At 37.0% G+C, this 12,078-nt stretch overlaps 1 protein-coding gene across 1 annotated transcript in view; it reads right to left on the bottom strand.

Annotated features, from left to right (window-relative positions):
• Positions 1-11,853, bottom strand: part of ZC2HC1A (zinc finger C2HC-type containing 1A) — a 25,994-nt gene extending 14,141 nt beyond the window's left edge. The window contains exons 1-7 of the mRNA XM_017740470.1: positions 11,826-11,853; positions 10,391-10,464; positions 9,555-9,671; positions 9,213-9,348; positions 5,629-5,777; positions 4,651-4,750; positions 3,837-3,945 (exon numbers count right to left, since the gene is read on the bottom strand). Of these exons, the coding sequence (XP_017595959.1) occupies positions 3,837-3,945; positions 4,651-4,750; positions 5,629-5,777; positions 9,213-9,348; positions 9,555-9,671; positions 10,391-10,464; positions 11,826-11,853 (713 nt within the window). The remainder of the gene's footprint in view (positions 1-3,836; positions 3,946-4,650; positions 4,751-5,628; positions 5,778-9,212; positions 9,349-9,554; positions 9,672-10,390; positions 10,465-11,825) is intronic.
• Positions 11,854-12,078: the final 225 nt, after the last annotated feature.

The following is a 12,078-nucleotide window of genomic DNA, read 5'->3' as shown; positions in this document are numbered from 1 at the left end:
ACCTCCCGCCCCTCCGCGCATCCCCGCAGGAGCAGCGACCGCGGCTCCACAGGAGGCAGCAGTGTCCCATTCCATCCCCCTCTCCAACGTACATACAATTCATCCTTGATATTGCACAATATAATTGTAATTCTACTATTAAGCCTCTCTACTATTACCTCTCTGGAAAATCCAGAATTACAATGATCTGGGTAAAGACGGAAGTTTACACACTTAAGTAATACCTAAAAAAACCCCAGAAGTTAGTTTCCCTTAGTGCAAACTGCAGGAGCTTGCTTCTAACAGCAAAACCTGAAACTTAACCTGGCCAAAATAAAGTGTGTAGGCTCTTTAATATTTGTCAAGGAGAAAAGAAAAAGTGATTGCTTACCATTCCATTTAAAAGACTGCCCTTAAAACAATCCCCACAAAACACTGCTCAGTAAAGTGTTCCACTAACAACTCAGAAAGAAGAACATGACATCTAATTTTACAGCATAAGCTCTCTCTCACTTAGGTATAACAGAATCCCAGATCTCACACTAAGGCTTGTCATTCTACTGGTTAAATCATAAATGTAGTAGAAAAAGAAATAAATCTTCTTTAATCCTACTGAAGGTTAATGTTCAAAAGGTCTTCTATTTTTAGAAAATAATTCCAGCTGTGTTTAGCTACAGCCTAAATTATAAGATGTTTTAATGTTTAAAATCTGTCACTGCAGTATTAACTATTTTCACTCTGATGTAGGACATTGACTGTTGGTGTCTCAGTCCTGGCTTTGGTATAATTTTGTAGGTATTTCAACAGAACGCAATATATTTTCCCCTCGTGCCCCAATACTAAGACAGAAGTTGAGATGATTAAGGCCGAAACTGTCACCAGTGACCAATCTGAGGAACCTAACTCTTCCATGTTGTAACTGCTCCTACACCTCTTTGCTATAATATACCTTCTGACAAATTTGTTCCCAGAAGTGAATGCAGTGAAGCTAAAAAAAGAAATGGCAGGTCACAGATACAACACTCAGAAATGAGACACATTTAACTGGTTAGTATAGAAGACTGGTTAGTATGAGCAGCATATACCATAAGGGCTAGTTAGAAAACAAGAGAACAAGTTTTTTAGAGCAGTAAGGGCTGCAGGCAGAAACACACTCATCCATACTCTTAAAATCTGGAAATTGTGTAGGCAATTGAGGTTATAAACCAAGCTAACATTTACTGCCTTTCAGCAGAGATTGTTATCTAGAGCTGTGCCAACCAGAAGCCATCTCTATGTGCTTAGCAGAATGCATAACCAGAGAGAACCTGGGCAAACATCTCCCCAGTTGCTATTTGGCTTCATCATGTCACAGTTCTTTCTCCAAGCAACAGAGGAGAAAATGGAAGACTACAGAAAACAAAATGCAGTAAGCAATTGTGGAAAACTGCTAGACTTAGTATGTCAAGATACAGAGATGCTGTGAGTTTGTGGAGAATTCATGAGGCTGTTTGGGCAAAAATGTGAGCTAAGCCACTCGCTTTTCCTGCACTAGGCTGGAGCGAGGCTTAACAACTGAACGATGCCTGGGGTGAAGCAGAGCCTCACAGCCCATTGGTGTCTCAGTGAAGGCCAGAAGTGCACCCAGGCCTCGGTACCAGCCTCACTCCCCCTTATCCACGCACAACCAGCCTCTGTTACAAATCTGCTCCTTTGCGAAGATAATGATGTGAGGCTGTCACATGCTGACAGGAGTAATGTCAGGTGGCCTTCACTGCTCCCTCAGCTGGTGGAGGACGACACTGAGGTATTAGGGATCTGTGCTGCCTTTGTTAGAACCAATTCAGCCAAAGGTATCCAAATGTAATTAACACATTGAAAAATGCACCCACCAATACAAAAATGAGAAAAAAGCTGCCTCCCCACCTACTAAGACCACAGCAACTGGTAACCAACTATATTTGGCTATAGTCACACCTTTTTTCCAAAAAGTCTAAAATTGGTATTTGAAATCCTCCATTTTTGGAGTATTGAGAACATGACCTCATGTCATGGACAATGGGCTTGCTCCTCTCTCCCCTCCCCAAAGCAGGGATGACCCTTTGGTGAGATTTGTGCCTCCGGCTGCATCAACAGTATAGCTGGGAACAGTTATACATAGCACTGTACAATTACATTTTGTAGATCTAGTGCATTTATCACCAGCAATCTAACAAGAGTCAAGAATCTATTGCTCAATAAACTACATTATTTGTGAATCTGGAATTGTAGTTCTTACTGAACACAACCAGACATAGTGCCTAACTGGTTATAATCAGAAATTAAGCCAAGCTGCACCCAGCCCTCCTGATCTCTGAGGAGTAGCTAGAGAACAAGGGGGTTTATTTTCTACCAAATTCCATATACTTATTGCAACAGCAACTGACAGGTAAAATTAGATAGAATTTCCTTGTTAACAAGTGAACACCAAAATTGCTGCACCCTCAGAGACAAATACAGATTTCACTTAGGAACTTTCAACAGGAAAAAGCTTTTCCAGACAGTTGGGATACACTACTGGGCTCAGAAACATGCCTTCAAATTATCGCAGCTGAATTTTTTGCTGTGGTTTGCAGACCTGCTTGTTTGCCACTCATCAGTAGGTGTTAATTCAACTTCTAAAACTGGAGAAATAAAGAAAAACAGTGAATAGAGGCTGGGATTTTCTGACAGTCACAGCATAAATGCCTACAAATGGTAGTGAAGCTGACCAAAGACTAGTGAGACACCAGGAGAGGGGGGAAATAAAAAAAAAAAAAAGGATTCTGTCAGCCTCAAGGACTGTGTGTGTGACCTGTGTCTGAAACAGTTATCATGAGTAGGTAAAGCAAGCAGGAACAGAACTGAATCCTGATGCTACAGGGCGTTAGGAGAGAAGCATGACAGAGCTGTAATTCATATTCATGCATAACTTGTAAAACTTTAGAGTGATAAACTAAAAATCTCTAGTTTTGTGTAATTGCTGTCCAACCCCATGAGTTTTCAGAATGTCCTTTTTCTTCCTCATGAACTTAACACATTGGTTTTTTTCCACCTTATACCGTCTTCACCAATCTGATACTCATTTTTATGGAATAAATCTTTTTCGATCACCTATGTTATAACTGCAACCATGTCCTTCTATGTTTTGTGTTCTCAGTGCCCCTTTGAGGTGCTCCTCAAACTTCTGCAGATTTGCACTGCTTTTCTTCAATCCCTTCCACAGACTTCTCTTTGAGATTCTGTGAACTCTCTACCCCTCCAGCAAAGTATGAGTCACAGCCTTGATCACACCAGCACTTATACTGAACTCTAGTAATCTTCATGTAGCACTCCTTGCTGTTGTAAGTGCACTGGTTTCCATTTGCCTTATTTGTGCTCATTCATTTGCTGCCTCTTAAGACAAGAGAGAAAGCATCCATCCTTTTGTGCTAAGAGAAAGATCCTGTCACAATTGGCTTGCAGTCTGTGGCAGAAGCCTCTTTCTTCTATTTCCATGGAGTGTAGGAAATTATGCCTAATGCTTTCTGCTTTTTTAAGTCCCTTCACTTTTACCAGGAAAAAATTCACTGCTCCAACCACTTCTGCCTATTCAGTGATTTTTAATATACTTTATATTTATTTTTATCTCTTGAACTCCTTTCCTGTTACTTCAACTTGATAAAACCCACCTTTGCCTGCTCCAGTGGTCCTTAAACATATAGCTGTATTTACAGATAAAGAATAAATGCAAAACACTGTACTTCTGAAGCTCATAGGAAAAAAATAAAAAGCAAGTGAAACAAACGACAGAGATTTCTAGAACTAGAACAACATAAATATGAAATTAAGCAAAAATGACGACATGAGATAGAACTTACCCTGCTTGTGGGTTCACCATTCCCAGTGAGTTCTTATGAGCTGGTGATAACGTTTGAATTTTGCTCCCACTGGATCCAGACGAAGAAGAAGCTTTACTTGAAGAAGCACCTTGCAGTTGAAAGCAAGCATGAGAATGTAAGAAAATGTAAGATTTTGCTGCTGAAATGATACAATTTATTTTAAAAATTTTCATTGCAAAATTCAAAACAAGAGTTTCAGAAATACAAAGATATGAGCCAGTATCAAGATAATACAAAAAGAAAATATGTTCCAAAAAATTTATAGAAAATACTTAATTGAGACAGTGTTTTATTCTAAGAAGAAATACTGTATCTCAATTACTTTCCTCAGGAAAAAAGGAAAAGTCAAAGTATGTACAAGCAGAACATGTTTGATATCTGATGATATCTGAAACCCAAATTAGACCACTGCTTGCATAATTATAATATACATGCCTTGACTATGTATTTTCACCAGTTCATGATCATATTCAGCATATAAATTAATTACAGAATTAAACATCAGATACATTTCAGGTGAGAGATCAGTATTCAATACAATCATGCATTACTACACCGAATGATTTTTCATATTCAATCCAGAAAAAAAAAAAAAAAAAAATCTGATATATAAACCAGAATCCTAAGTGCTCAAGAGTCTTTTTAGATAGATGGCAATCAGTGCCCCTTCCAACTTTATTTTAAATGAGATTTTACAAACCACTATATCAAATAAATAATAAATTTTTACTGCATACTTTGAGGACTAATATTTAGAAGGGAAATGGAACAATTCATAACATTAACTTCATACCTACAACAGTTTTGCTAACACTACTTGGCTGTGGTAAGCGTGATGATGGTGATGGTGTTGATCCTACAGAAGGCATCTTCTTAACCGCAGCAGGTTTGTACTGTAACAAAATACAACCTAGAAATTTAAGCAATTAAATCAAGCTATCTATATAACACAACAGGTAGTTCTTTCAGGTACTGTGGGAGAACAGATGATGATTTCCTACTAGGCAACCTGTTTCTTGTATGGGAACATGCAAATGGTTTCTGATAGTCTGTTTTCTAATACTTACAGATGATACTAGCAGGAAACATTCTCTAACTTAGTGGCTTTGTTTTGTTGTTCAACTGTATGTCTCTCTGCATTTTTTGCTTTTCTACAGATTTTATCATCTTTTTCCATAGCTGGAATCAAACTCAAGTTAAGATAAAAAGTATCACCTCATTACCAATTAATTTAGAAAAGAATACTCAAGGGCAGAACTATTTTTGTCTTTCAAACACAAATCTTACTTTCACCTGTGGCATCTGGACCAGTCCCTGCACTGATTCAAAATACTGTGTAATACACCTGAATCCTCCTAAAGCCTCTAATTAGCCAAAATACTGCTGACAGTTGTCCTGTAGTCAGGTACCTTTGTTTGCCCCCTAAGCAACTGTCTTTAATAGGATTCAGAAACTAGCACAATAGAAATTCAACTTCCTTTACAAAAACTGCATCTCTATTTCCTCCTGATACCTTTACCTGTCATTTGCACATTTCTCAATTACATTTATGACTGGTTTTGGCTTTGCATCTGCTGCCATCTGACTTATGGACCTCTGCAGTTTAAGAAAGCAAAAGCCTCATCCATACTTAAGCATCTAATTTCAGTCAGTGCAAATAATAAAATTACAGAATAAAACAGTTAATTCCATTTAAAAGCAACACACTATTTGACAAGCTTCATTTGACATTGAATACAAGTTCCAAGTTAAGAAAAGTGTTACAGCTCACCTGTGTTCGAGTAGGAAGCTTCCCTTTGGTATCAGCTGCCAATTTCCCCTTATTAGTAATACGTGCAGCTTGCTCCTTACAGAAATTGATGTGTCTGTCAGCTGCATTTTCATTAAATCTCCTCTGACAGTACGGACACTGAATGTAATCTTAAAAACATAAAATCTAACATTAATAATATGTTTTAAAACTGAGAGTGTTTGAAAGTCTTTTAAAGAGCAGCCCCTCCTCCAGGGGAAATTATGGCTTCTTGAATCTGAAAATGAAATACAGATTTCTAAGTAAAAGAATATTATCCACATGTAACACAAAAGACGTTTCTAGTTTGATGGATAAGAATAAGAGTAGTTGAGGGTTAGAAGTAACCTCAGCAAAATCAGAAACACTTTAAGAGATGCTGTTCTGCAGAGAAGGTAGCCAAAGAGGTACAAGGACATGGCAGAGACATCAGCTAGAAGGAAGTGGAGAAGAAGCTAAATAAACAAACAATCAAAAATTAAAAAAAAATCACAAACAGTTTGTTCAAGATAATGGGAATACATTAAAACCTTTCCCACACAAGCAGAAAAAGACAACAAAATCTGTTTCCTCTGGCAATTTTGAAAGAACTGAGAAATAACTAACTGCAATACTAGAAGTGATCATTAAAAAAAAAACAAACAGAAATTTAACAAATAAAAAGAATCTAAAGAAACTCAGCCAAAATTAGGAGCTGTCTCTAGAGAGATGCAAAAGAAAGTAACTGGTGGCTGTATTACTTTTGCATAGTACACACTGCAAACAGTATTACATGCAGGAAATATTACTCTCATTGGGGAAAAAACAGAAAGGGCAACATAAATGCTTAAAATATTAAAAGAAACATCACCTGTATGCTGGAAATACAGACTTTAAAATACAGTGGCCTTGGAAAATTATATGTTTGGACTGCAGTTTCAGACAGGTATTTCAGTGTCTAGAGATATTGATGCTGTATGCCCCAGGTTAGAGTATTCAAAACCATGTAAGCTTCAACTTCAAAAAAGCTTGATATTGGCAAAGCAGGTTAAATTAGTGTGTTTCTAGGTCATTTTAGAAATGTATTGAAGAAAATGAGGTGAAATTCAACAGCCACTGCCTCCAAAATTACAATTAGATATTATAAAATCTAAAATAAGTTTTGGTTTACATGTCACTAGTCCAAATGTGGCAGATCTGGCTTAAAGACTTGTCCCTCTAAAAATTAGTAAACTGTTTTGAGTAAGTTAAATGATGTAATGGCCACCAAACCATGAACTGTGACCCAAGAAGTGTGAGCTAAGGACACAGGAAGAACACAGAGAAGTGACAGCATGGGAATCTCATGGGGTAAAACAACTACTATTTATTTATTTAACATATACTCTGCTACTGTCAGAACACTCAAACATCAACTATACCTTAAGAGAGAAAAGCTCAGAAACAGAATTGTAATATCTATGTAGTCAAACTAAAATTGTTCCAAAGAAAGTAAAAAAAAGAAAAAAAAAATTAATAAAGCAGCTGTGAAAGCCCCTAGATAACAAGCCATTTCTGTCTGGTGCAGAGCTCAGTTCCCACAGAAAACTTTCAAAGTCCACAAACGTATCAGACTGTAGAGGATGAATGTATACTCTTAAGAATCAGGAATTGTATCTTAATCCTTTTGTCAAACACATAGTACCAGTCAGACACTTGGCTGATGCCTTGAAGTGGCTACCTGAAAACAGAGGCTAGACAAGATTAAAAGAATAAAAGCAAAGCAGGTACTTATTGAGGGCCTCCAATAGGAACACCTTGGGAGTCAAAAAGTCTCCAAGGGGCTACATCTACAATGGACGCTGGGTCACGGGTTTTTCAAACTTTTATAAGTTTGGTCCATTTGCATACCAGGGTTAATTTTCCAATTACAATTTCGGGTAATGATGTAATTACCCCAAGTTTGTTCCCCCTCCCCAGAGGCTTAGTTTACATATTTTGGGCCTGGGACAACAAGGTGTCCTTGAGTCCAGGCCCAGAGAGGGTTTGTTATGTCTAACAGTAGCTAACAGGCTACATGAAGTTTTAGAGCTATACACTAAACCAGTACAGGGTCTGAAAATACAAAAGCTAAATCCTATGGCACAATGGCTATCTGAAAGTACTGCTCATACTGTCCAGATGAACTTCTAGGATTCAGTGTAAGCTTTACAAAAAAAAGCTAATCAAAATAAGAGGGCAGTACACACACAGTCAAGTTCAGGGAGATGGAAGAAGCAGCAATACTGTTTATTTGCCAACTCAGAGCAGTTAAGTAGAAAATATGAATATGAGATTCTTTCCATTAAAAGGAAAAAGACTTGCTGCTTGTTAGAAACAAAGACAAGAGTTGACGAGGAGACGATGGATACATTCATGGTACCACGCACAGTCTTCTCTCTCTCCTACAGGAGAAGTGGAAAAGGAGCAACAGTAGCTGCCTCTGCGCTATTTGTAAGAAGAGTATCCACTGATCACTTTGTGCCTGGTCTCTTCATTCCTGGTTTCCTCTCCCTAAGCCTTACCCACTGCAGCAGGATGAAGCCAGGAGACTAAAACCAACTACAACTAGATAGATTATAGATATGCTATATAGATTATTAATGATTCTTTCCATGATCAAGCCTTGTGATTCTTATCCACAGCAAAAGCTATTAGCCATTGGCTTTACTTTAAGATGGCTTTACTTTTTAAGATTAGCTATATCGCTTTTCAAGATTGTGAGTACAGAAAGCTGAATAATACAGCTTCTTACAGTGAATGCACAATTACAATCCTAATACTGGACTAACACATCTCCTGCAGAGAAACAAGGCAGGGAACACTTTACATCCTCACTTGACCACAGACAGAAGCAAACATGCTTTTTTCCCAATCTTTCTGAAAATAGCCATTAAGCTGATCAAATGGTTTAGCTCTTAGAACAAGAGGAAAAAATATATTCTTCAACCTATTATCACATCCCAGAAGTTAAATGAACAGTGTATTTCCTTCTCATTAACATCAGACTGCTTGAACACTTTATCCAGTCTCAGTTCTGAAGGTACCCAAGGACTGTCACACCCTTGGTAATACAAACTTCACACATCTCACATACCCAAAACACAAGTACCCCCACTACATGAGGGATTAAGGTGTACACTGCATACATAAAACCAAATGTGAATTCAGCAAGAAATGGGAGAGATTACATTTGAAGAACACAAAAGTGCATTACCACAACATAAATATGTTGTGGGTGTCAGCTAATTAAAAAGGCAGTCTGCTATTTCTGTGCAGTTCCACTGTTGTGAGCACAAACAAGGTATTGAAACAATTTGTCCAGCCTATGGTTTATAAGACAGTATCAAGGTGCAAGTTGGCCACAGCTACCTTTCCACACATTAAAAACAAAGTCATGGGCTTTGAAAGCTACACAGGATGTGAGTCAGCCAGATCCACAGTTACAACCCAGCATCTGCATCTTCAAGAACTTGTGAATGTTGTATTCCAACAAATTCCTTTTCAATTCAAATTTCTACACATTAACTTAAAAAAAAGTATGTAAGGAACTTGACTACTTTACATACCAGGGTCATATGATGGTGGGGGTGGTGGAGGGAGTTTTCCACCATCTTTAAGATTAAGTCCTTTGGCTGCTCGTATAGTTGCTATAAATTCCTCATGCTTTCGTCTCCAGTTAGACGGTTTTTTGGGTGGTTCTGGCTAAGAGGCAAAAAAGAAAGCTTCGTATGTTTGAAGTTTCTACTTGAAGCTAAGTATGCACCTTATTTTAGTATATAACATCATAGTTCGATTTCTTCCAGATTTTAGTAGATCTAATTAACACAAACTGCCAGCAGAAATAAGCCTTATTAAAATGCATATATATTTGCCTAAAATGTTCATATGCAGAGTAAATTATAACATACCCGTGGCTTAAGAGGTTTTACTGTGGGAATGTCAGTTCCTTCTGCTCTCTGTCGGCTGGAATCGAACGTCTTCCTTTTCTTGGCAGAAGTTTTTTGGCAAATGGGTCCATGCTTTTTCTACAAGCAGAAGCAAAATAAAAGGAGAGTACAAAACTCACTTTGAAAACAGAAGTTATTAGCACATTAGTTCCCTCTTTCTTGATACAAAAATTAGCAAAAAAGGCCCAAGTCTTGATTAATAAGCTCATATTGTTTTAATTTAAACATTTATGCCAGCCACTACCTTTAAAACAGAACGACAGGAATTCACGAATGCATATACACAGTCACAAAAACATGGGTGATAATGAAGAAGAAAATTAGAAGGCAGCTATATTTGCTCCTTGTACATAAAAAATTGATAGGTAGGCAGCATTTGCATTGAGTGGCAAAACAAATCATAGGTGTCTGAAACTCATATTCACATTTAAGGACAGACTGATTTTTATTAACAACGGAGAAGAGAGTTTTAGAGATGGCTAACAAAACATTTCATTTACTAGCTGAGACTTAAAACTGCAGAAGACAAGGATTGATTCTGTAACCCTAAAGAAGATGCTTTTAGAGGCATGTATTTCAGAAAATGATGGGAACCTTAAAATAAAATTAACTCCCTTCCAAGGAGCTTCAAAACTGAGACAACTGGAATCACTAATTATTTGGGGGGGGGGGGAAACCCAAAAACAAAACCCCAAAAACAAAGCACCTAGATCTATTTTATTTAGCTATAGTGAGCACTGCTAAACTTTCATAACAGCTTATCAAATCTAAAAGCCAACAGCGCTCACACCACTTACCAGTGCTGCTGGAAAGAAAGTTCTTCCACAAATCTTACATGGCAACAGATCTCCAGTTTGCACTGGAACCTCACCTTAAAAAAACCAACATACTTCTTTAAGAAAATGTGATTAAATTAATGACAAAACATTACTTCAAAAATGCTAACTTTATATACACTTAGCAATAATAACAGTTGCTATTACTGTTGAAGTATACATCCTTTGACTTGCGCAGAGACTATGCAGATAAGAAAGGCAAAGAATATACTGAAGTCCTTAGGTACTTTTGGAAGCTGTCAGGCCCAGCAACATGTCACCAGCAATTCTGTTAATTTAAAATACAGAACTCCACTCCCTTAAAAGGATGCATATCAACATGCAAATGACAAATCCCCTGTAAGTCCCAATGACAGCTTAAATACACACCAAGAATTGAGCTATTTAGTGGGTATTTCTGTGTCTTTGGAAGAGATCAAATTTAGTATCAAATATAAAAAATACATATTCCATCATTTATTTTGCTCTACTAAGTCAAACTATTCCACTTTCTCTTGTAAAGGAAACAGTATTTTATGCTATTTTTACTATATATTTTATTCAGATTATTACTGATGCTTTACAGAAGTGTTTCTGATGTTGCTATTCAAGCACTGGTAACAAAAATGTAAATAGCATACTTGACATACAGCAGATCCACAGAACCAGACAAAAGACCAACAAGTCGAAGTATCAGACCTATGCAAGCAAATATATTTATATAGCATGCATTATGCAACGGAGTCGTGGCAAAACTTTTATTTCCCAATAAAAGGCATCTAGTATATCTAGTACTATACCAGAGGAATGCAGGGATATTTTTATATCGTGTATCCATCAAGACAGAGGCAGTAAGTTCGGATTAATTTTGAGACTTACTAGTAGCTTTCTCTGTACTCAATCTGACAATTGCAGACAATGTGACTGCCTCTATTTAAACCACATTAAAATAAAAACACTTCAAATTGACTTGTATTTTAGGCAAAGCAGCATCTTAAAAACTAACAAAGTTATCAGCATAGCAATGTTCACTGATTTGATCAGCTTTTGTTCCCAGTTTCCCAGTGGAAAATTGTTTTCCACCTAAACATACACACTTGCTAACTAAGTGTATGACCAGTCCTAAAAAAAGGAATAATTTCATGAAATACTTCACAGCAAACAAACAGACAGATTCAGGCAGGCAGTTCCCACTGAAAACCTTTTCCGAAATGCAAAGATTAAAACTGAGTGAGATTTCTACTAACAATAAAGAACTATTGTCTACTTTTGACTTTTTCAATAACTTAAAGCAAATCCATCACCAGTATGTAACTACACACAATGAGTTAGTTGTATGAACATAATATGGAGTACAATGCATTTTAAGAATTATAAATCACAAGAAAAGTGCAGTTTAAAACATGTATGTTCATACCTTTAATTAATTTATATACCTTTTCCATGTAGATATGAATAAGCCTGTCCTTACAACAGCATAGCAGGACTGCACTGACAGTAGCCAAGTTTTACAACTTAAAGTCATAATCAAACTTCCTTTTGTGCCACCTAAATATCTGTGCATTTAGATGTACACAAGTAGGAAAAGTAGGAAAAATGCAAAACATGGAGATAAATCTTGGTTTTCTTCTATTCTTGCATTTGAATTATACTTGAATGCTATGAAGATT

The sequence above is a fragment of the Corvus brachyrhynchos genome, unplaced genomic scaffold (assembly GCF_000691975.1).
Source record: "Corvus brachyrhynchos isolate BGI_N302 unplaced genomic scaffold, ASM69197v1 scaffold227, whole genome shotgun sequence".
Classification (NCBI taxonomy): Eukaryota; Metazoa; Chordata; class Aves; order Passeriformes; family Corvidae; genus Corvus; species Corvus brachyrhynchos.
The sequence above is the reverse complement of the archived record's forward strand: the minus strand, read 5'-3'. Positions and strand labels throughout refer to the sequence as shown.